Source organism: Phodopus roborovskii, unplaced genomic scaffold (genome assembly GCF_943737965.1).
Source record: "Phodopus roborovskii unplaced genomic scaffold, PHOROB, whole genome shotgun sequence".
Classification (NCBI taxonomy): domain Eukaryota; kingdom Metazoa; phylum Chordata; class Mammalia; order Rodentia; family Cricetidae; genus Phodopus; species Phodopus roborovskii.
In genome coordinates this window covers 9,479,317-9,501,075 of record NW_026126618.1, presented here as the reverse complement: position 1 = coordinate 9,501,075, position 21,759 = coordinate 9,479,317, and the positions used below count along the sequence as shown (strand labels likewise).

General features: G+C 38.2%; 1 protein-coding gene across 4 annotated transcripts in view; it reads right to left on the bottom strand.

The window, feature by feature from the left end:
• Window positions 1–747: 747 nt before the first annotated feature.
• Atp2b1 (ATPase plasma membrane Ca2+ transporting 1) overlaps window positions 748–21,759 on the bottom strand; it is a 97,694-nt gene continuing 76,682 nt past the window's right edge. For 2 of the 4 annotated variants that reach the window (XM_051206364.1, XM_051206365.1), the window contains exons 12-22: window positions 21,070–21,307; window positions 16,138–16,317; window positions 15,443–15,530; window positions 14,988–15,094; window positions 11,432–11,623; window positions 10,999–11,212; window positions 10,419–10,630; window positions 9,083–9,190; window positions 7,230–7,412; window positions 6,772–6,858; window positions 748–4,000 (exon numbers count right to left, since the gene is read on the bottom strand). In XM_051206364.1, coding sequence (XP_051062321.1) covers window positions 3,689–4,000; window positions 6,772–6,858; window positions 7,230–7,412; window positions 9,083–9,190; window positions 10,419–10,630; window positions 10,999–11,212; window positions 11,432–11,623; window positions 14,988–15,094; window positions 15,443–15,530; window positions 16,138–16,317; window positions 21,070–21,307 — 1,921 coding nt within the window. In that variant the 3' untranslated portion in view covers window positions 748–3,688. Of the gene's footprint in view, window positions 4,001–6,706; window positions 6,859–7,229; window positions 7,413–9,082; window positions 9,191–10,418; window positions 10,631–10,998; window positions 11,213–11,431; window positions 11,624–14,987; window positions 15,095–15,442; window positions 15,531–16,137; window positions 16,318–21,069; window positions 21,308–21,759 lie in introns of all 4 variants that reach the window. The other 2 variants (XM_051206368.1, XM_051206367.1) reach the window with 2 other exon arrangements.

Sequence of the window (21,759 nt, the reverse complement as noted above, 5' to 3'; positions counted from 1 at the left end):
GGCAGTGGTGGCACACACCTTTAACACCAGCAGTCACACTAGTTAACCAGAGGCTCTGTGGTGGAGGTGCTTGCCTTCAGTAACAGCACTAGAGGGGCATATAAGGTTGGATGAGACAGGTACTCTCTCTTTTCAGTCTGAAGATCCATAGAGGTAACAGCTCTCTGGTGGCTTGGCTGCTTTGCTTTTCTGATCTTCAGCTGTAATGCCACTATCTGTCTCTGGGTTTTTATTACTCCTGCTACATAGTATTTATATCCAATCATTTAACAATTGGTGCTATCAAAATTTGACATCCATAATTATCTTGCTGGCTTGGCAGTTTTTTTTTTCTGTGAGTTTATGGTAATTTATTATAAATATCATTAAGTGCGAATTTCATTGTTCCATTTTTTTCATTGCAGGTTAAGATAACTGTTACTGAAAAGTTTGGATTGTTCAATAAAATTTTAATGATACAGAACACAAATCTGTTCTACACCAGAACATTGTACTCCCTAAACTCCAGACATGATGCCGGGTGGGGGGCTGACACTGGGCAGGGGTGGAGGCACTCACTAAACATGCTTTCCTTCCAGAGGCGACAGGACACCGAGCACATGAGAACAGAGTCATCGCAGCGGTCACAACATTCCAAGTGTATTATAGAATTTTCATTATGCAGATTTTAAAAAATCTCCAGTAGAAAAAAGGAATGCCAAAATATGATGTTCAAATCATTCCAATATTCAAAAAGTTCAGTCCCCATTCAGAAACAGATAAACAGTATATTTATTAAATGAGTTAAGACAAATAAACTTTACAAATAGACAAATAATAAAAGGCTCAGTGGCTAAAATAGATGGTAAGCATCATTAAAAGAAATCAACACCATCACGGTAGTATCTCAGTTGGCTTACACGTGGAAATGAAATTTTCAAAGAGCAATTTCACAGAAATGAAGCCAGTTTTTTTTTTCTTATAAACAAATCACCATTTCTTGGTTCAAAACTGATATCTGTTATGAAAATTACCATATCACATATTCGTAAGATGACAAGGAGTAACTCAGCATCAAAGTGCGGCAAGTCTATTTACAACCACAAAAAAGGCAATGAGGAGGAGAAAAGGATCTTTAAAAAATATACAAAGATTAAAAACATTTGGGATGCAAAATTAAACAAGTATATCTTTTCTTTTGTTAGAGGATAAAAGATAAAATGTGAATTACAGATGTTGATTTAGCTATACACTCTATATAATGGGATCCAAGATCTTTTAACAGCTTGCTTGCATTTTTTTTTTTCCTTACTTACATAATGTTCTGGAAATTTCTGGTAGAAATTACAGTGTCTCAAAGAGAGAAACAAACACTGAGCATGTCTTGCTATTACTTCATGGACGCTCTAAGACCCGTTTATGGATTGGAGGTGGTTTAAAAGCCATTGCCTTGAGTTGAAAGATGAAGACTGGAAAAGCTTGATACAAACCCTCTGAAGCACATGCACGTCTATAAATCTTTTGGTAATTACATTCATATTTAAGCATAACCAAAATAAAAAAAAGAAAGAAAGAAAGAAAGAAAACTGAAAACGTTTCCCTTTTCTCTATTCCCTATGCCTTGCAGGCTTCTTTAGTGGATAGGGTCAATTTTTAGAGTTGAAAGGGTTCTTCAAAAGGAGTCTAGTCCCCCACCCTCTTTCAGGGTGAGTAATTTCTCCAAGATCATGCAGCACATTAATGGCAAAATCAAGACTAGGAGCCCACTCTGGACTCCTGGTCTAAAGATGCTTCCCAGCATATCATGCTACCTCTTTTTACAGTATGAATACCTACAAATACCTGATGAGTAAATGTACAATGATAAAAGCGACAGAGCCAATATGTTTCTAAGACTTGCAGAGGATTACTGCAGGCAACTGATGGAGAGAAAAGATTCCCCCCCACCCACCAAAAAATATCAAGCACCATCAACCATGTTTCTTTGCTGGGTCAGCGTTCTGCTGGATGCAGTAGTCCTCGTAAACTTTATCAGCCTGAGGATTGTTTATCTGGTGAAATCTGTGCCCTGCAACAATACCAGTTTCTAAAGGGTGAAGACAAGGGGCAAACAAAGGAAGAAGGGAGACAGGAAAGAAGCAGAGAGCCCGGAGATTCAGTTGACTCAGGAATGGGATTTCATTACTTGGTTAATCAACAATTCTGCATAGATCACGTTTAGAAGCCTTCCCCTATTTTCATGCATTATCTCCTTTTACCTAATCTGTTATTTGGCCACGTAGTAAAAACAAATGTTATCAGAGAAAATGGTGGTCGTTACTCTATAAAATGGTGACACTATTTTAGATAAAACAAGATTCTATGAAGAATACGTTAGGTGGCAAAACTGTGCTGTCTCAGCCTGACTCTGAGGTGACCAACAAAGAATTCAAACAGTACTTCGTGGGGCTGTTACCAGCTTGAAATTTATTCCAATTGTGGTTAAAGGGAACAGACGGATGTATCACGAATGCAGAACTAAGGATAGGAGCTGAGAAGGGCATATTCATTTATGTTTACCAACACGTTTCAAAAACAAAAGGAAAACATGTATGCTTCTACCTATTAACCTTTTTCAAAATGCCAACAGGCCTCAATGCTGTATGAGGTCTCTAAGGAGTTATTAGAAAAATCAAAACAGTTCACTCACAGTTCACCAAGACATCACTGAACTAACATATTCAGACAAAAACAAAAAGGACTAAAGGTTCTCTTGTAGTTTGATAGTTTAATTTGATTCGCCTGAAATAACAAAAGCATTTCAAGCATCTTTCATTGTGTATTTGATGTCCTGCAATAAACAATCTACTAAATTCTGAACAAAAGGTTATTAGCAAGTTTTCAAAAAATTTAAAAATTAAACAGTTCTTTCAAAACCATTAAGTAGTAAATGTATTTAAGAAACTAATTAGGACAGATGCCATAACTTCATTAGAACACCACTGCTCATTTTTTTTTGTCTTGTTTTGTTTTCTTTTTTTCTTTTTTGTTTTTTAAACAAAGCATTAGTGTTATCTATTTGGCTATTAGTATTAGCAATTTATCTACAATATTTTAACAAGATAAATTGTAGGCAAAAATTTAGTACAGTTTCAATAGAAACACCCCTTTTTTATTTCCTGAAAATACAGCAGTATTTGAAGGACTAATTTTTCTCTGCATTAATTATAAGGAAGCTTCCCATCTATGAAGAACAAAAAAAAGTATCTACAAACCTTGTAAACAGATCTGTATCATTTATAAACATAAATAATCCAAATTATTAACAGCCAACAGCAGAAATTAAAGTACTCATTCAATGATCCAGGGCTCTCTGTCTTGCCCAGCTTCACTCCTCCCTCTCTCCCATCCAGGACTGAGATAAACCACAGCTCTGCTAATACACCGTCAGGACCACTGTAGGTACCACAGATGATCCACGGGTCACTTATGCCGAGTTACCGTTGTTTATCTGTCAGTTCGTTTCTCCCACCCCCCAAAAAGCACCCTCAGTCTGGCAGAAAGCTTTGCTTTTTTTTTTTTTAAAAAAATAAATCTACATTCGTACAAGTGTGTCTTCTGTTGAAGTCCAAAGACAAGAATACTATCTTGTCCGTCACAATATGTGAAAAGACTCAGTTTCAATTTGTTTCTTTACAATGCAGCTAGTGTGTTAACATTCAGCTTACAATCAGAGTGATGTTTCCAAACTATGTAGTGGGCTTCCTGGGGATGAAGAGGTAGCAGACTTGTTCATTTCTATTGTAAGGTGAATTCCGCTGTCAACAGCATTGTTATTTTTGTTAGGAGAGGGTGGAGGGCTGGAGTTGCGTTTTGTAGGAGCATCATCTTCAGCATCAGTGTCATCAATAAGGGGGATGTGAGGCTCTGAATCTTCTATCCTAAACTCAGGGTGTGTCATAAAGTTGTGGATTGAACTTCTTGATTCTGGCTTTTCTAACCCTTCATATAAAGAACTACGAAATGCATTCACCACTCGAATCTGTGAACAGTAGAAAACACAGAAAGATGTCAGAACACCAGTAGCTTAACTACAATAATGGTTTACTTATGAGTTTGAATCCACAAACAGCTAGGTATGAGTGAATCATATTTGCATGTAATGCAGTGGAACTTGCAATACACTGTAAAAAAATGAATATTTTAGTAGGACACTACAGAACAACAAAACCACATACTCTAAGAGGTATACATTCAAAGGAAACTAACAAAATCTTTTTGTCACTGGCTAAAAATTTAATAGCCATTGTGTAGGATTTTTTTTTCTCCCTAAGACGACAAAAAACAAAAAACAAAATGAGAACTTAGCCATACACAAGCTTGGTTGAATTATCTTTAAATCAAAAAGAACATATTTCTCAAAACAACTCAAATAAGCTAAACAAAGTCAAGCACAAAGGGTTACTATTCATCATGCTAGGAGTCAGGGTGTCACCAACTATGAGAAAGCCAAGCAAGTATAAGCTGAATGCCACAATGAACTCACATCTGCCCCACTGATTCCTTTTAGAAATTAATAAAGACAAACCCAAATACGTATCTACAAAATGCTACTATAAACGGCTATAAATATTTGAGTATATGCCACATTTCTACACAAGTGTTAGTGGTTTTCTGTATGTGATTATAATCTGAAGACTACAGTTCACTGGAAAGAACAGATCTCAAACACACACAGCTCGCCCACCTTCCTGCCCTCCCTGCTACTCTGAAAAATTCTCAAAGGAAAAGAAACAAAATCCCCAAATTTTCTAGTAACTGTTTAGATTCGAGGGAATTTATTCTTCTCCTTGTGTATTTGCTGCTCACTGAAAACTAGGTTAAAGGACAAGCATAAAAATGTTACTGGAGTGACAACAATAGGCTTCAGTAAACCAGTGTTATTCAAAAAGTCTTTAAAAACAGATTTAAAAAAAAAAAAAAGTCGGGTATTGGTGCACACCTTTAGTCCCAGCTCTCGGGAGGCAGAGGCGGGCGGATCTCTGTGAGTTTGAGGCCAGCCTGGTCTACAGAGCGAGTTCCAGGACAGGTTCCAAATCAATACAGAGAAACCCTGACTCGAAAAACCAAAAAGAAGATAAAAAACCATTCAGCTGAGCACTTGCATCACTTAAAATAGAAATGTTTTATAACAAAAATATTCGTTTTGTGTCAATTCTAATAATTTTAAGAATGAAGGCACCATTAAGTAACTGACACCAACATTCTATAAGAAAACATCATCACCAGAGCCATCTCAATAGCAAAAAGATGATTAAAAAACATATTCAAATAGATATTCGAATGCATATTTTTAAAATGTATGGGTAGGGTCATATACCCCTTCAAATACCCCCCTCCCTTCCTTCTGTTTGCCATTCCAGACTCAGCACCCCTACCTGTAAGCCGTGCTAGTATAAATCAGTGGTTCTCAACATCAATGGGCGGTGGGGGTGGTGTTGCATATTTACATTATTTACATTATTAGTCATTACAGTAGCAAAATTGCAGTTATGAAGTGGAAATAAAAAATAATTTTATGACTGGGGGTCACCACTACATGAGACACTGTATTAAAGGGTTGCAGCATTAGGAAGGTTGAGAAGCACTGGTCTAGATTAACTTGGCCTTTTACACAGGAAATACAAACATGAAAAATGAGTTCTAGTCTTCCAGCTAGAGGATGAGGAACTCAAATCACATGGATTCCTCAACAGTAAACCACAAGTAATACGGTCCCTCCACATCCACCTCTTTTGTTGTTGTGGAGTATGGTGCAGTGTTAGCGTAGACTATGAATCCCAGGACCATCAGACACAAACGCGCAAATGCACCAATTGGGGATCCCGGGAAATGGCAGATTCTGATCCAGTAGGGATTTGGGACAGTCTGCATTTCCATCAGCTTTGTAGCTGATGCCGAGAAGCTGGACCACACTCACACACGAAGCCAAATATGTCTTGTCCATAGTATCTTGTGACTAAATTCTTTATTCATGCGTTTCTATTGCAATTTCACAGATCAACAGCAGTGAATACGCTGTCAATTTTATATATAGCAGAAGAATATTATCTGCACTGGATTTTTAAGCTGAACTGATACACACATATGAGAAAAGCCTACGAAGCCAACAGATATAAACTTATTTAAGGACCCCTTCTGAAAAACACACAGAACATGGCAAAAAAAGCTCAAGTCAGCAAGGCAAGCAACTGGCTGTCTACACAGGAATTCTACCCATGCTACTAAGTTCCCTTCTAAATGGAATAATATTAAAAGCTGACATGCTAAATTCATTCTTTAGTGCTATAAATGTAATTTTCCGGATCTCTTAGCTGACTTTCAAATCACATGCTTCTGGAAACCATGCAGTATGAATAAGCTTAAAGGCATATACTCAAAAATTTATAGTAGTTTCGTAAATGCTAAACTACAATATTATTCCCCATCTCAATAAACAAGGTAGCACAGAGACAAGCTCCCAGATATCACGTCTAATCTTTGCCTGCAATTGTTGCACCTCTTACCTAACCCTCTAAGAAATAAAACGACAACAATGGCAACACTTGAGGTCTCAATCCACTTTACGAAAAGAAAGCTTTATGAAAAGCCTGAACGATGAATTTAAACATTAAGGAGAAAATGAGAAACGTTAGGTGTGTGAAGTAGGAAATGTTAATTTCATGCACTTAGGAACACACACTCACACCCCACAGTAGTAGAAGCAGTAGAAGAGGAAAACACTACATGTGTAGGGGTAGAAATATTTGTTACATCATGATGCTGGCTGGCGATGGAGGGTTGTCGCCTTAGAGCCCCCTGAATGGAACTTCCACTCTGGAAAGCATTCACTACATCCATCTGCAAGGAATCAGAGATTGTGACAGCGTGCTCAGAGAGAGAGAACAAGAGAAAGGACCGTTCCATCTACCAACATTCAAAATGTAAGAAAAAAGGCACTTTACAGAGCAGATAAATAGGCAAGAGTAGCATTTTTGAGATGAAAGGGGAAAATAAAAGCTAGGAAAAAAAGCTTAGGGCATATAAGAGACATTCTTTCATAATCAGTTAAAAGTTTCTTTCAGTTCAGCCATCAGTAGTATTTTTCAAGAGTACGTTTTGTGGGCTGGGAGGGCTAGAAGGGCAGTTACAAAGCACAGGTGGTCTGGACCTCTCCCCAGATAAAAGTCACTGTTCCCATCAGACTTCCTACCTCTCTACCAGACCCATACCTGTGTTTGGATTCTGTTTAGACCTCTAAACCACAAGATCTGGCCACGCCGCAACTCCCTTTCGGCATGATCAATCTCTTCAACATCCTCTGCTAACTCCTCCTCAGGTATTTCTTCCTTCTGTGTCCCATGACCAGCTTCTTTTAGGAATTTTAAACGGCTAGTTGGAATTGTTGAAATAAGCTACAACACAGGGGAAAGAGCTTAAGGTATTATTAAAAATTGCAGGAATACCCACTTATTTTTACCAATGAAGCAACGAGATCTTGGTGATCAGACTTTCTCAGAACAAAAGTTATTCAGTTATTAAAAAGACATTACATTTACAAAACAAAACATTTTCTGAATGGAAGTTAGGTTGATGGTATTTCTCATATTTTAATTTAGACATTCATGACATTAAATGGTATAACCAACCATGCTTTACCGTGTTTAAAATCTCCACTTGAACTCATATTAATTACATTTAATTCAAGTAACATGAAATGGCATGTGATCTTACTGGATGCAAAACAAGTAAAACAATGTAAGAATTCAGAAAATCTTTATGGTTATAATGATACAATTCAGTTAACTATTTTCATAAAACTTACTAAACTGAATCAACACTGATCGATAATAGCAATATACAGCAATAGATGCCTCTAGAAACGTGAACATTATCAGAAACATCAACAGTACATATTAGCATTTGAGCATTAACAGGCAATACCTATGAAGAGTTTACCAAGGGGAAACCAAGTTGCATTCAGACACAGAACAGCCTGAAGAACTTCTGCCATCTGAGCTCACAAGAGGTAAAACAGGATATTTGTGAAGCGACTTGCTCATGAAATGGCTAAGATTCCAGGCTTCCCAGGCACCAAAGTCAAGCCCCCCCCCCTTTTTTAGATTCACACACTTAAAATCAACAGATAAAAATCAATATAACCCTGTTGCTGCTGGTTGTGAGCACGCACAGCACTGAGTTTTCCTTCTTGAAATTAGGCAGAGCTTTAAGGTTGTAGGTTTGTGATTTGCCTATCAGAGAACACTGTGAAATACTTAACCTGGCAACCAAGAAAGAGATATGGGACCAATTGGGATCACCCAGAAAGAGATTATTTTTTTTTTTTTTAAGATAACAAAAACCACTTAGAGCCCAGAAACAGAACTAAGAAAAAGATAAAACTTGGTTTGATCTGCAGAATGACAATGAATGAGCTCATACAAGTTATACGGTAACACACTACCCTGTACTCATGGATACGTCAGTACGGATTCTCCAATAGATGGTTTGATACTATTGACAGCAGCCTGAAGTTGAACACTGCGTATGTCATTACCACTCATCTTTAAAAGAAGCATGGCTCGCAACTGAATTAAGATGAGTATCAGTAAAGTTGATATGGAACCGGCATTTTCATTTATAAACACTGTTAAAACTACTCCAATGCCTTAAAATCCCATTTTGTGGCTGTTTTTTTTAGATACCCGTGATTTTAACAAACCACCTTCTAAGACTCAAAATCCTCCCAGGCTTTTAAAGATACTAAATTCTGTTGCAAAGTAATGAAGTATATTTATTTTGAAAATACAAAAGCAGGTGGTAAAGATACAGGCGTTACTAGTCAGGTGTGCACCATGTTTGTAACTGGACCCACCTGCTCTAACACCTAGAGATGAGAAACAGCAATGAGCATAGTGAACAGGAGCCACCTAGGAACAAGCCATTTGGGAAAGGGAAACAAGCTCCCTGTCCCACTCAGAATTCCCTTTTGTGACTCAAGAGGTAACTAGAATAAGTAACGCAAACGGTTGAGAGTTTTAAAACAATTACTTTAAGGTTGTAACAAAAGCAGTGAGATTTTTACCTGGCCCCAGAGTAAGGTCCCCATTCCCAGGAATATTGACCACAGCCACTGTTCTATTGAAAGTTCTGAGCAGCTGAAAGGTTTCCCACCAAACTGCACAATTATTATCTGGAGGAATAATCAAGAGTACATTTACTTAAACGACAACTAAAATAAAGTAAAATCTCTGCCCCAAATTTTAAATATACATAGTAAATTATGTTTACTAAAAATAAAAATCACATGGCCAAAAGAATATCTGTCTGTTCTTTCCTATATTATCTCAAATAACTACATTCTTTGGTATTCTTTGACTAGTTTATGCCTTTCATGAAAGGTAGTATATGTTTTATGGTAGGTATCACATTATCATGGAGGCACATGTGGACAGAATATGCCACCTTGTTTTTCCTTCTACACAGCAGTCACTCCCCTTTGACATTTAGATGTTAAGCCAACTAAGCATGCTCTGTAACAAAAGCAACCTACTAGCTCTGCTCGTCTGTCCAATAGAGAGAGTGAAGTCCACTGACATACATACACACACAAAATTCATACTATGCGGCTTGTGATTCCTTCCTGATCCTTTGTGTCCTACAATAGTATACCTGGGAATAAGTATTAAGCAACAAAATATTCACCTATGTCTGAATCTGACAATTCTCTCTGATATAAGGTAAGTAGCTGTGAAATACTGAAATTAAAAGAAATTTTGGTACTGAATAGTCATTACCATTTTTATACTCTAGAAAGCATCATAACTTCCATGCTTTGCATTTATTTGTTAATTTCATTGCTTTATAATGTCAAGAATATTTGTCCAGACAGCCATCACTGGTTTGCTAGAGCCTAGTATCGTCTAATGGTTACAGTATTATAATCATTAGAACTGATTTGGTAATTAGGTTTGTATTTTCATAAAGAAATGAAACTGAAATAGTTTTTCTTTTCTTTTGTAAACCAAGAAAACAGGGAAAGGGAAAATGTTCAGTGTTTCTAGGTTTTAAAATAATTAAACGATTTTTTCCCCCCTTGGAGTGTAATGAGGTGTGAAAGGAAGGTATTAAAATACTGGGGAAAACCAGTAATTATGTGACTGGATGATTTGGTCTCATTAAAAATAATTCTTTATAGTTGAAATAAATAAAGCTATTTGCTGAGGCAGCTGTGGGACTGACTTTTGCAAAAAAAAGCTACAGATGAGCTGCCATAGTTTTCAGAATATGCCTTCAATCCACATGAAGCTGGGCAGGCATCCTAAGTGAATACCTTAGCTGGGGTCATTTACAGAGCAAAAGTACTGGTTTGTTGAATATGTCTCATATAATCTAACCTTCTTTACCACTTACTTACTCACCTGTACCACAAAAGTGCCTAAAACAATCGTGCAGAAGATAGCGTTATTAAAGATCCCCTCAAACACGTTTCTTTCACCGTGAATTTTCCGGGCATTTATTTCATTGAAAAGCTGCATCAGCACAAACGTATTAAACACAATCGTGTAGTGTTCCGAGGGGGGAGCATGCAGAGGGGCATTCCTTCCACTGTCGATATCAAAAAACTTCTCCCCTGAAATGGAAAGTCACCGTTTTGTAATTATCACTGAAATAACACAACGCATTTCAGTAAGTGCATGTTAGCAAAGCTTGGTCAGTCTTGGATGTGGAATGGACTCTGGTATTATCTGGTACAGTTTTTATTTTATAGTTAAGGAAAGTGGAGCCTGGGTAAGAGCCAAGCCTCTGTACTTCCTCCACACTCTCATCATTCTCCCCAAACCGAGAAGGCAACATGAAAAACAAGGAAAAATTTAAGATACGTGGAGTCAGGAACAAAATTGAGGCTTCTGAGAATCCTGGTCACACGAAGGCATACTGGGTGGTAGTAATGTGTAACAGAAACAGTTTAACGGACGCTTTCTTACAGTGAACTCTTACCAGCAAATAAGAGCGTAAAAACCACTACGAGTTGGTAGAACGCATGACCCAAAATATTCTTCATCATTGTACGTGAGATGAGAGGCTTATTTCTACCATAAGGCTTCCGAAGCAAGAGCGACTCGGTGGGTGGTTCTGTTGCCAGGGCCAGGGAAGCCAGTGTGTCCATGATGAGGTTTACCCACAGCATCTGCACTGCCTTAAGTGGTGAGTCCTAGAAAAGACAGGCTTCCTAATACACATTCACAAGTATTCAGGAAAGTAGCGACTTTCAGGAAGCCTTTAGGATTACAAAGACTCAAGGAACAAAATAGATTACATTTTATGTTAATTAACCTACAATATAAAGCTTTATCATATTTAAATACTTAAGGATTTTAAAAAGGTAGATCACAGAATTTTTGCTTTGAAATAAATATTAACAGTCACCTACTTGAGTAATACAAGCGCCCGTGAAAGCAACAATCACTGCTACTACATTAACAGTAAGCTGGAACTGAAGGAATTTTGAGATGCTGTCATAGACATTTCGTCCCCACATAACTGCTTTAACAATGCTTGTAAAGTTGTCATCTGTGAGAATAATATCAGATGCTTCTTTAGCCACATCAGTTCCTGCAATGCCCTGTTAAAAAAGTCTGTGAATTAGACTAAATGTTTAAAATAACTTTACATACGCAAATGTGTACCATTATACTTAATAAAAGTAATTACATTTACATTAAAAGAAGATAATACTTTAATTTTAAGATGCCACTGAGCAAGACATTCAGGCTTAGGAGACACCGTATGTAAACAATGAAGCATGAAAAGCAAAACCTAAGTAGTGTTGCAAATAAAAGAATGCCTCTTCCAAAGCCATGCAAAAAGTGTATTGAAAAATACTAACAGAAAAGTACTGGACATGATGTTGGGAGGGAGGTATGTTGGAGAGGCTGGAGCAGTAGGAGGGGTGAATGGAGGAGGTGGACACGATTATTATACACCATATACATGTATGAATTCTCAAATTTAAAACATTTAAAAATTTTTTGAAAATACTGAAAATGATTAAATGTGAGGGAAAGGAATGTTTGCAGGAAAACTGTAGGGACTGGCAGCAGATGTTGAATGGCAAATAACTCAGGAGAGCGAAGGGATCTGACACTTAAACCATCAGCAGGGCAGGCAGAGACAACTTTTTTGCTCATTATAGAATTCCTCTAAGGCTCAGGCCCTGCAGTTTCAGGGGACATTTAGAAACAGATGAAACAAGAGGTGCTCTTGAAGACCTAAGACACCGCAGAAGCAGAGAGAAGCCTCAGACTAGTAACACTGTCCACAGCAGAATGGGCAGATTAACAGACTGTGGGTTAATAACAGCAAGTAATTTTACCTATAAACATCATAGGTAATTTCCATGTACTGACGCTGGACAGAAGATGCAGTACACGTGACTCCGTACAGAGTTTAAAACAGGCAGAAGCACGGAGCTCCAGGAGTCACAGGTTGCGTCTATTTCTTGCACTGCACAGGACAAGGTACCTAGGTCCTCAATGCTCTCTTGAATTCATATACCCAGGCAGGCTGCCGGTTGCGCTCCATGGCCAGATTAAAGCAGGGCAAGAGGCAGGGCACAGGGGTCTCTAAGGTAAAACTGGTAAGATCACCAAATGTCTGAGCCATACACAGAGACGCTGGGAATGAGTATGTGCTAAGCACATTAAAAATTGGGGGGGGGGCAGAATCAGGTGAACTACAGAAACAGATGATCGGCAGGAAATACAAAAAGCTGTACCGAAAAGGAAAACTAATTGTAGACCATGTGGCCCAGGATGAAATGGCACTGACAGTCACAGTAAGAGGGATCTAATGGAAATGGTGACATACTACTACTGAAGAAAGGTCGAGCAGGAGTGTCCATGGAGTAAACGTGGCACCGTGCCTGTGCACCTGTTATCTGGGAAGTGCTGAGTCCTAATATTCCTTAAGAAAAGCCAGCAGTCAAGGCTTTGCATGGTGACAAAATGGCTAAAATAGTCATTTCCTTTTGAGAGTCAAAAAAATAAGGCGACAGACATGGCACGTGGTAGGACGTTTGATACCAGACTTTAAGAATGCTACACACACTGTGTGGCTCAGCATGAAGAGCTGAAATGGAGCTTTACTAAAAATACTCAATTCACACGCAACTATGATTTACATTTTTAGTCCCCAGTTCATCATCTCATCAATCCCAGTCATTTTTTTTTATAGTTTCTAAATGCAAACCTCTTCATGTCTTTGTTCAAATCCTTACAAATTTAAGAGGTAGTTATAAAAGGTTAGTCGGTGTTCAGACAGAACTTAATTCCATGGACAAATGTGTTTGGGAGCTTTGGATCAAACAGACAACAGTTTTCAGTGAGTTCCTCAGTGTGACAACATGCACACATCTATCTAAACTGGTTTGTCCTTTATCAGAAGTTTTAGCAAAAATGGCTGTAAGACCAAGCCACCCAAGGACTTAATCCTCTTCTGAAGTAAATTTCATTTTTTAATTTAATTAAAGTTGTGTAAAACCTACTACCAACATAGCCTGTGTGCTGCATTTTTTTTTTTTGTTTGTATAGGTAAGTTTTACTAACAATTATTTAAAACTCACAGTGTATGTCTTATGCCCAATTTCTGAGGGGAAAATCCTTTGTTAGATGGAGCTAGTTCTGGCATTCTGGTTAGCCATCAAGGTCACAGTAGCAGTAAGAATCTGTGGAATTGGTGGTCGTAATGTTCCTGAATGGGATGATGCTGCTTGCTCAAAGCACAAGGTGGAAGGAATCCTGACGCATGCCTTGGCCCACTTCTGGAACTCCTCAAAGTTCTCAACATTTCATGTTAATACAGCAGTTCAGATAGAGGGAAGGGTGAGAGTCTTTGGGATCTCTTCTTTTGCTTGAGGGGAAATTCACTCATGTATTTCCTCTTACCACCACTTTTAATTAGATTCTACCATGAGTCTTTTTTTAAATCTCCAGTTTAGCAAAAAAATACCGGAGGACAATTATGCAAGTACACACTAGTGCACTGAAATATCTTCATACCTGCAAACTTTAGTGTTGGGTTTTATTTCTGAATTCAATGTGTCTGATACCATAGGATAAGGAGGCAAACTCAGCACCCCTAAAAAAATTTAGCATTTCTACAATGGCCACATGGCCACAGACTGTCACATTAAGTGGAACTAACAGAGATTTTTGTAGTCCAGTGGGGGAGGGGGGGAGGACACAAAGACTGGGCTATATATTAAGCAAAAATATTCAGATTGTCAAATCCAAAGCTTAACCAGAAAAACTATCAGGACTATAGACTATTACTTTCTAAAAATAAGGCAGAGTAAATAAAACACTTTAGTTAAGGACTAAGCACTCCCATCCCCCTTGAAGCAACCCTCTTGTATGTAGAATACATTGAAAACTATGTAAGGCGTCAAAACAGAAGGGTGAATCTGTGGAGGGTAAAGGACTAGCAAGAAGGGGAGGGTCACTGGGAGAGGCGATGGCTATATGCGAATATGAGCAAAGCACATTAAATGCACGTGTGAGGATGTCATAGTGAAATACATTATTTTGTACACACAGGAGACTGTGTGTCTATATAAAATGATGGCATTCCAGGAAGCAATACTGGAATGCCATCATTTATCTTGCTAAGTCACCATTGTTACAAGTCTGTTTATGAAAGTGGTTGTGAGAGTCAAGGGAGTTGACGAATGTTTAAATATTTCTCAGAGCACAAAGCAAATATGTAGTGTTAACAGTTGTCCAAAGAAATCATCTTCTAGCCAGACTTCACAGGAGCTAATAAAGCTAGCATATAAAATAATTAGATTTAAAAATTCACTTAGGCTTATCTTTATCTCTTAAACTAATTTTGAGCAACACTGTTTAAAACAAGCAGTCATTTTGGCAATAGACAAACAGACAACCCAGCTAGCAAACTGTATATAAATATTTGGGTAAGTAGGTTCCTACCATGGCAAATCCAACATCTGCTTTCTTTAGTGCAGGACCATCGTTTGTACCATCGCCAGTTACAGCTACAACTTGGCGTTGCTCTGAGACAGTGCTGTCAATGATACCTTAAATAGAAGTAAATATTAGTGCTATAAGATCCTTTGAATGAATAAAGTTATTCTGTAGAACATCCCTATTAGTCACTTTCATAGACTCAAAATTAAAAACACATTTAAACAAACATTAAAAGTATAAACTGCTTAGCTATAGAGCAAAGATCAATTGTAGAAACTAAGGTTATATTAGGAATTAGTAATCACTGAAGATGAGCATAATTTTGCCATGATACCAGAAGGAAGTATTTCTACATTTTACTAGAAAAATTGCTATTTGTGACTCAATTTAATATTCAGGGTTTATTTCAACTTAGGGAAGCAGAACCCTGGAACCGAGACAGTTACACGAGCACTCACCTTTAACCAGTGTATGCTTGTCAGTGGGAGATGATCTTGCAAGTACTCGAAGCTTTGGCCAAATCTTGTCTATCCTTTCTTGCTCAATCTAAAAATTTTTTATCAAAGTTAAAATATGCCAAAACTAGTCTTATAATTTGAAATTAGCTAGCTGCCATGTTTACTAGTGGTTCTTTAGTCATGATCCAAAGAGTAAAGAAAACTCCTTGGAACCTCTTAGAATTACAACTCTTGGGCAGGGCCTCAGGTCAAACAATAAATATTCTTGAGTGGGAAGCATCAATCTGTGTTTTAAGAAGCTGCCTTACAAGTTTAAAAACCAATGCTCTCTACACCTAAACATCAAATCTTGAAGAAAATCCCCCAATGCTTATGAAAATGCACTTCCTTAGCATGAGAACTCTGAGGACAGGGTCTCCTAACTTCCCCTCCACGTCAGCTCTTCCTGCCCTCCTGGTTACTAAGTAGTACCGTGTTTATGAGAAGTAGTCTACACACATGTAACTCCTTTCATAAAGCAGTGTTGTAACACATAGCCCTTTCATAACCACAATTCCTATCTCCCAGAATACAAAACGGTTTTCTTCTGAACAGCATTATTGATGTATAGTGCCTAACAAAGAATGTATATTCAATATGTATTGGCTAAAGAAATTACTAATATGCTAAGCATCAATTTAAAACTTAATTCTTACCTCTCCCTTTTCATTTCGTATTCTTCGGTTAAAATCTTTACCTTCTAAGCAAAGGAAATCTTCCCCTGGGTGTAAAATACCACATTTGGTAGCAATAGCCCGAGCAGTATTAATATTATCACCGGTGACCATGCGCACAGTGATCCCGGCTCTCTGACATTTCTTTATTGCCTCTGGTACCTGGTTTACACAGAAAAAAAAAAAATCACTAGGACAGAAAATTATTTCCAAAGAAAAACATCTCATTGAACAAATATGACCTCACAAACCCACAACTGACAACTTTATATCAAGATGTCCAAAATTTCTTCAGTTACTGCCAATAATGTCTGCGGTCTTTCCTGTCATTTTCAGTTGCCACCCTTAGTCTGTTTAAAGCTTCTTTCCCTCTGGAATCCAGCAGGCCATTCTTATGTGGTAGTTCTCAACAGCTTAGGTTCACTGCCCAGGGTGACACCTGGGTGAAATGTTTGGTTATGGAGGGCTCACCTTTATTTTCCCTTCTCTTAATCCAGTGATTTTCAACCTGAGGGTTGACTGATATCCTATCTATCAGACATTTGCATTACAATTCATAATAGTAGCAAAGTTACAATTATGAGGTATCATGAAAACGAATTCTATGGTTGGGGTCACAACCGTATTCAAGGTTTGCAGCGTTAGGCAAGCAGAGAGCCACTGTTCTAGTCCATCCTTTATCTACTTCTGAACCGTTTATGGGCCCACACACTTCCTACACACTGAGAGCTGCGGGTTCACAATTTGGCCTAGTGTGCTTTCCAAATGTTATTATCTACCAGAACCTGGGAGCAAACACTACTTCCTCTTCCATTTTCTCCCTATGCTTCCACTAAGGACCAACATGCGGTAACAGATTCTACCTCAAACTTCTGAGTCAGTTCTATCCCCAGCGCTTACTGCAGCGGCTTTAACTGCTATCCCCGTCTGTTACGTCTTCTTTAAAACGTCTGCGGTACTACTATATGGTAGAATTCCTTTTGCCATAGCAACACATGTTAAAAATACACAATGACTCCTCAGCTGTTACACACAAGGCACAGAGCTTTTGGTACTGAAGAGTAACAGATGGCCCCAGGAGAGTCTTCTAGATTTACTAAAACCTTTCTCTACCACATACAGACTGACATGGCAGTGTGTGCTTCTGCTCAGGAAATCCCTTCCCCTTCCTCTAGCCAGAAAATCCACAGATCCTACTACAGCAGAGGCTGCAAATTCAAATGTGTCAGGGCCGTGCAGACAGCTTCAATGAGGAAAACATGCTGATAATGACATACCCAAGAAAAACACTTAATGAAAAGTGTTACTCAGTGCTCATCTGGTTTGTTCTTACATAAGAATGAAGAGAGCCCAATGCCAACACAACTTATGATTTCAAGAGAAAGGAGAAACTCTTGTGTGTCATTTCTCAGCACTTCCCGAACACACATGCAGAGGACGGAGCACTAAGATAAATCCTGTGAGCCGCCTGCCTATGACTATTCCAAGTCCAGCTTCAATGCAACCTCTGTGGAACTCCACTGAATTAGCTAGACAAAAAAATTAGGCTTCATCTCATTAATAAATATTTCTATTATTGGCTACCCCATCATATTACAGATATTTGTTTCTCCATGTGGTCTGCAAGTCTATCTGTTTCCCAAGGCAGGGTCTTTACTTATCTCTAAATCACCAATGTGATTTCTTTCATTTACTTATATATTGATGTACCTGGTAAATAACTAGAACTTAGCATTTATTGTGCTTCTAGAGAAATAGTTAACACAAGATGATTTTCAAGGGTGGCGCAAATAGCAGGGTATCTGGTAGTCTTAGAACACACAATTCCAAACAACTTAAATACGTGTCTAAGTTTAAAGGTTTATACTGTTATTTATGACTCCCCGACAACCCTTAGTTATCTACATCACTGGAGGGAGGCCTTCTCCACCCCCTGTAGCTAATGTTTACTGGGTGCCAAATACTGTATGAGGTCCTAGTGATGCTTGGGTTATCGATTTTTTTTTTTTTTTTAAATTGAGATCCGATTTATAAAATACGGGCCAGTTGCTTAAATACAATGTACTCTTGATATCTCATACAAGCTCAAGAGACATTTTAGCTTAAACATCTAAGCAAATCTATGACTGGAAACTTATCTAGGATCATTTAGATGGGGAAGACAGTACAGAGAGACTGTGATTGGTTTAAAACTGTGTGGGAGTAATATTTAGGAAGGGCAGAGTGGATGTTGGTTATCACAACTTGGGTGCTTGAGAAGTAGGGGGAATGGCGAGATGCAGGCCAGTCAATGTTTAATTATAATGAGCTAAGAAGAATATGGTATGAAAATGTAGACACAAACAGCACACAAGTGGCTCCCAGGCACCACAGGATGGAGGATAGGGAGGATGGGGGATGGGTACTAGTGACTGTGGAGCTTCTGTCTCAGGTGATGAAATTTCCGACTGACTGTCATCTGCCTAAGGAAGCAAAGGAAGAACCATTACACCACACTTCAGAATGGGAGATTTGATCCAGGAATTGTATCTTAAGTAAGCTGATTAATAATGATAAACTACTACTTGTTTTCTACCTACTAAATAGAAAGCATTTTTAACTTGCCATTTACAAAATGCCTCCGTTTTTACAAGAAGGGTACTAAAGCAAAGTGACAGACACATCTTGTAAAACTTCCCAGGCAGCTGCAGGAAAACTGACTTATTTGTTCTGTAGCCTCCATCAAGATTCCTGATTCAGTGCTGCACAGGTCAATTGTATTTATTGCAGGACTTCGTAGTGTGTCTGACTCCTGAACTGCACAGGCCAGACATCAGGGAAGCTGCTGGTTTATACTCCCGAATCCCATCTGCCGCATACACTCATCTTATTTCATGAAGAAAGGCCAATTAATATATTATAAAGAAAAAAGAACACCCCCCCCAACTAATATGACAAGAATATAATGGACTTAAGAGAACTTGGGAGTTTTTCTAGTGGACAGAGTTACGAATACCATGACTCAGTATTCTGTTAGATAAGATTTAAGCTGCAAGTAAATGAACAATGGTTTTCCTATCACAAATATCACTGATATGAATGTTAGATGAGGCCATGAAACTGCAAAACATCAAACTAAATTTATCTCTCAAGCCACTGTTTTGTTTTAGTCTATGACATGGAAATGTCCTCTATCACCCATCACATTATGCAAAGTAACGACTGGCCATGAGCTTTCTTCTCAGGATTCTGATGTATACTGAATACTAGCCCAGATAGTCAGCCTCATGGACTGGAAGCCAATGTTGGACTAGCTGGACCACAGCCTGTACACCAGTCTAATAATGATCCTTTCTATGTACATATACATTCATTCTGTAAGTTCTGTTCCTCTACAGAACCCTGACTAATATAGTCTGGAATGTTCTTGTGGCTATTTATATGCCTGGCTCACAGTGAGCCACCATATTTCATTTCAGCTCAAATTCTTAATATAGTCTTCCCCAATTACCTTATTTCATTACCCTGTACAGATCCTTTACAACTCTTATACTCTTAAAAGAATCCATTTAATGTCACATTTCCATGCCTTTTCCCTTAAAATGTAAGGGTTATGAGTGCAGGGACCATCAGTATTCCTCACAAAGGCTATCATTTCCACTGGCATACATACTGTCTAGGCATCCATCCTTATACATGTTTGGGCATGTCCTTCTCATTGGCATACCATCCAGCGTCTATCCTTGTACTACTAGGGTACTCTTTTCCCAGAGTATACATTCTCTGACTGTTTTGCTCACTGAAGCCAGCATTTCCTGTTCTCAGAAGGTTGCCCACTATTAACTGTGGAATAAATTACTCAGTACACTCACTGAACAACACTTTTTGCTTTGTTCCTTCTTTGCTCATTGTATTCACTGTGTTACAAAAACTCCTTGCCCTGCTGTTTTTTTTTTTTTTTTTTTTAGCTCATATCCCTTGAGAAAAGAAATCAGCCTTTAAGAAGTCTTACTTGAACCCTGCAGTGAGGAATACAGTTTAATAACCTTTTAAACTTTTATGTTAGAGTCAGAGCTGGGATTTGAACAGACTATGTCTGTCACTCATAGTTCACCATACATCTCAGTATTTTCCTCTGTCAAATCAGAGTAATTAATATTACAACCACCAGGTAAGCACTAAACGAAGTTATATGTGAACTTCTCAGGGGAAAAAATAAAAAAAAAAAAAATAAATAAAAAGGAGGCTACTGCTTTAGATTAGGTTGATACCCTTGGTGTTCATTATATAACATGCTCTGTATAAAACTGGCAATGGACTCATCAAATACTGTGTCTGCTGCCACCCGAAACACTGACTTCTTTGAAGCTGGGGACCAGATTTCTAAACACTTTCTGTCTCTACTATATAGAACAGTGCCTGGAATACACTTCAAAACCGAAAACCAGCAAGCAAACAAAACTTTCAATTAATATAAAAGACAAAGCCTGGCATTCTTTGCTATCTGATACGGCAGATGTTTAAATTTCAGTCAAGTTTTTCAGTTGTACCAGTCATACCTTAAGACCATGATAAATACACACAGCCAGTGGCTTTTGTACTGAGGGAAACTGACGGTCCTGGGCTGCAGAATGAAACTTAACCACTTAATGACATTCATTATTAAGTTAAACATCAACTGAAAAATGTACACAGTTAAGGTACTGTGCTAGGTTATGGTACTATAACTACACAGGATATGAGGGAAGCTGTCTCACTAAATAGCAGCAAGGGGAACATATGCTAGTTTATTACTGTTATGTTGTTATTATTTCATTCATCTTTGGTTCACAGAAAGCAAAAATCATGAGCACCAGGAGTTTTACTGGAAGACTGGCTATGGTTAATGCCGAGATGAACAAGACTCTACACAGGTGGAACAGGGCAGTACAGCACCTCAGGCCTCACAGGGTCTTCAATCCCCACAACAGCAATGCAAGTAAGGCCAGTGACGACATCATTCTCGTTATCCCACTCTGGTTCTGGTTCTCCGGCTGGAAAGTCTCTGAACGCCAGGCATATGGTTCTCAGGCCCTCTGACGCCATCGGCTCAATCACAGTTTTCACAATATCATCACGGTCCCTGGGTCTGAATACTTTTGCCTCACCATTAGCACTCAAGATTTTGAAACATCTAAAGGAAACAATGAATCCAAACATCAATAATTAACAAAACAAAGAGCTGATGCCACTTAAGTGAACTGCAATGGCAAGGGAAATCATGGGGTATGACATCTGGAAACGAGGGAATCTTACACCGCACATTTTACAGACCTGTTTACTTGACTAAATGGGTCTCACCTGTATGGCTCTTATTTATGGTTCTTAGTCAGTTACACAGGTAGTCTCTAGATTTTCTCTTTTGGAAATGCTACTTTTAAAACATTTCACAAAGATTCCCGTGTGGTCACACAAAATATTTAAATAAACAGGATAAGTTCAAATCAACCCCTTACCTGTATGTAAGGTTATTTCATTGCCTATTTTTTTAACCACAAAAGGAAAAAAAATAAAAAAAAAAAGAAAAAAAAAAAGAAAAAAAAAAAAGAATCTTTTTGTTAAAATATCAAAATAGGCATTATACTA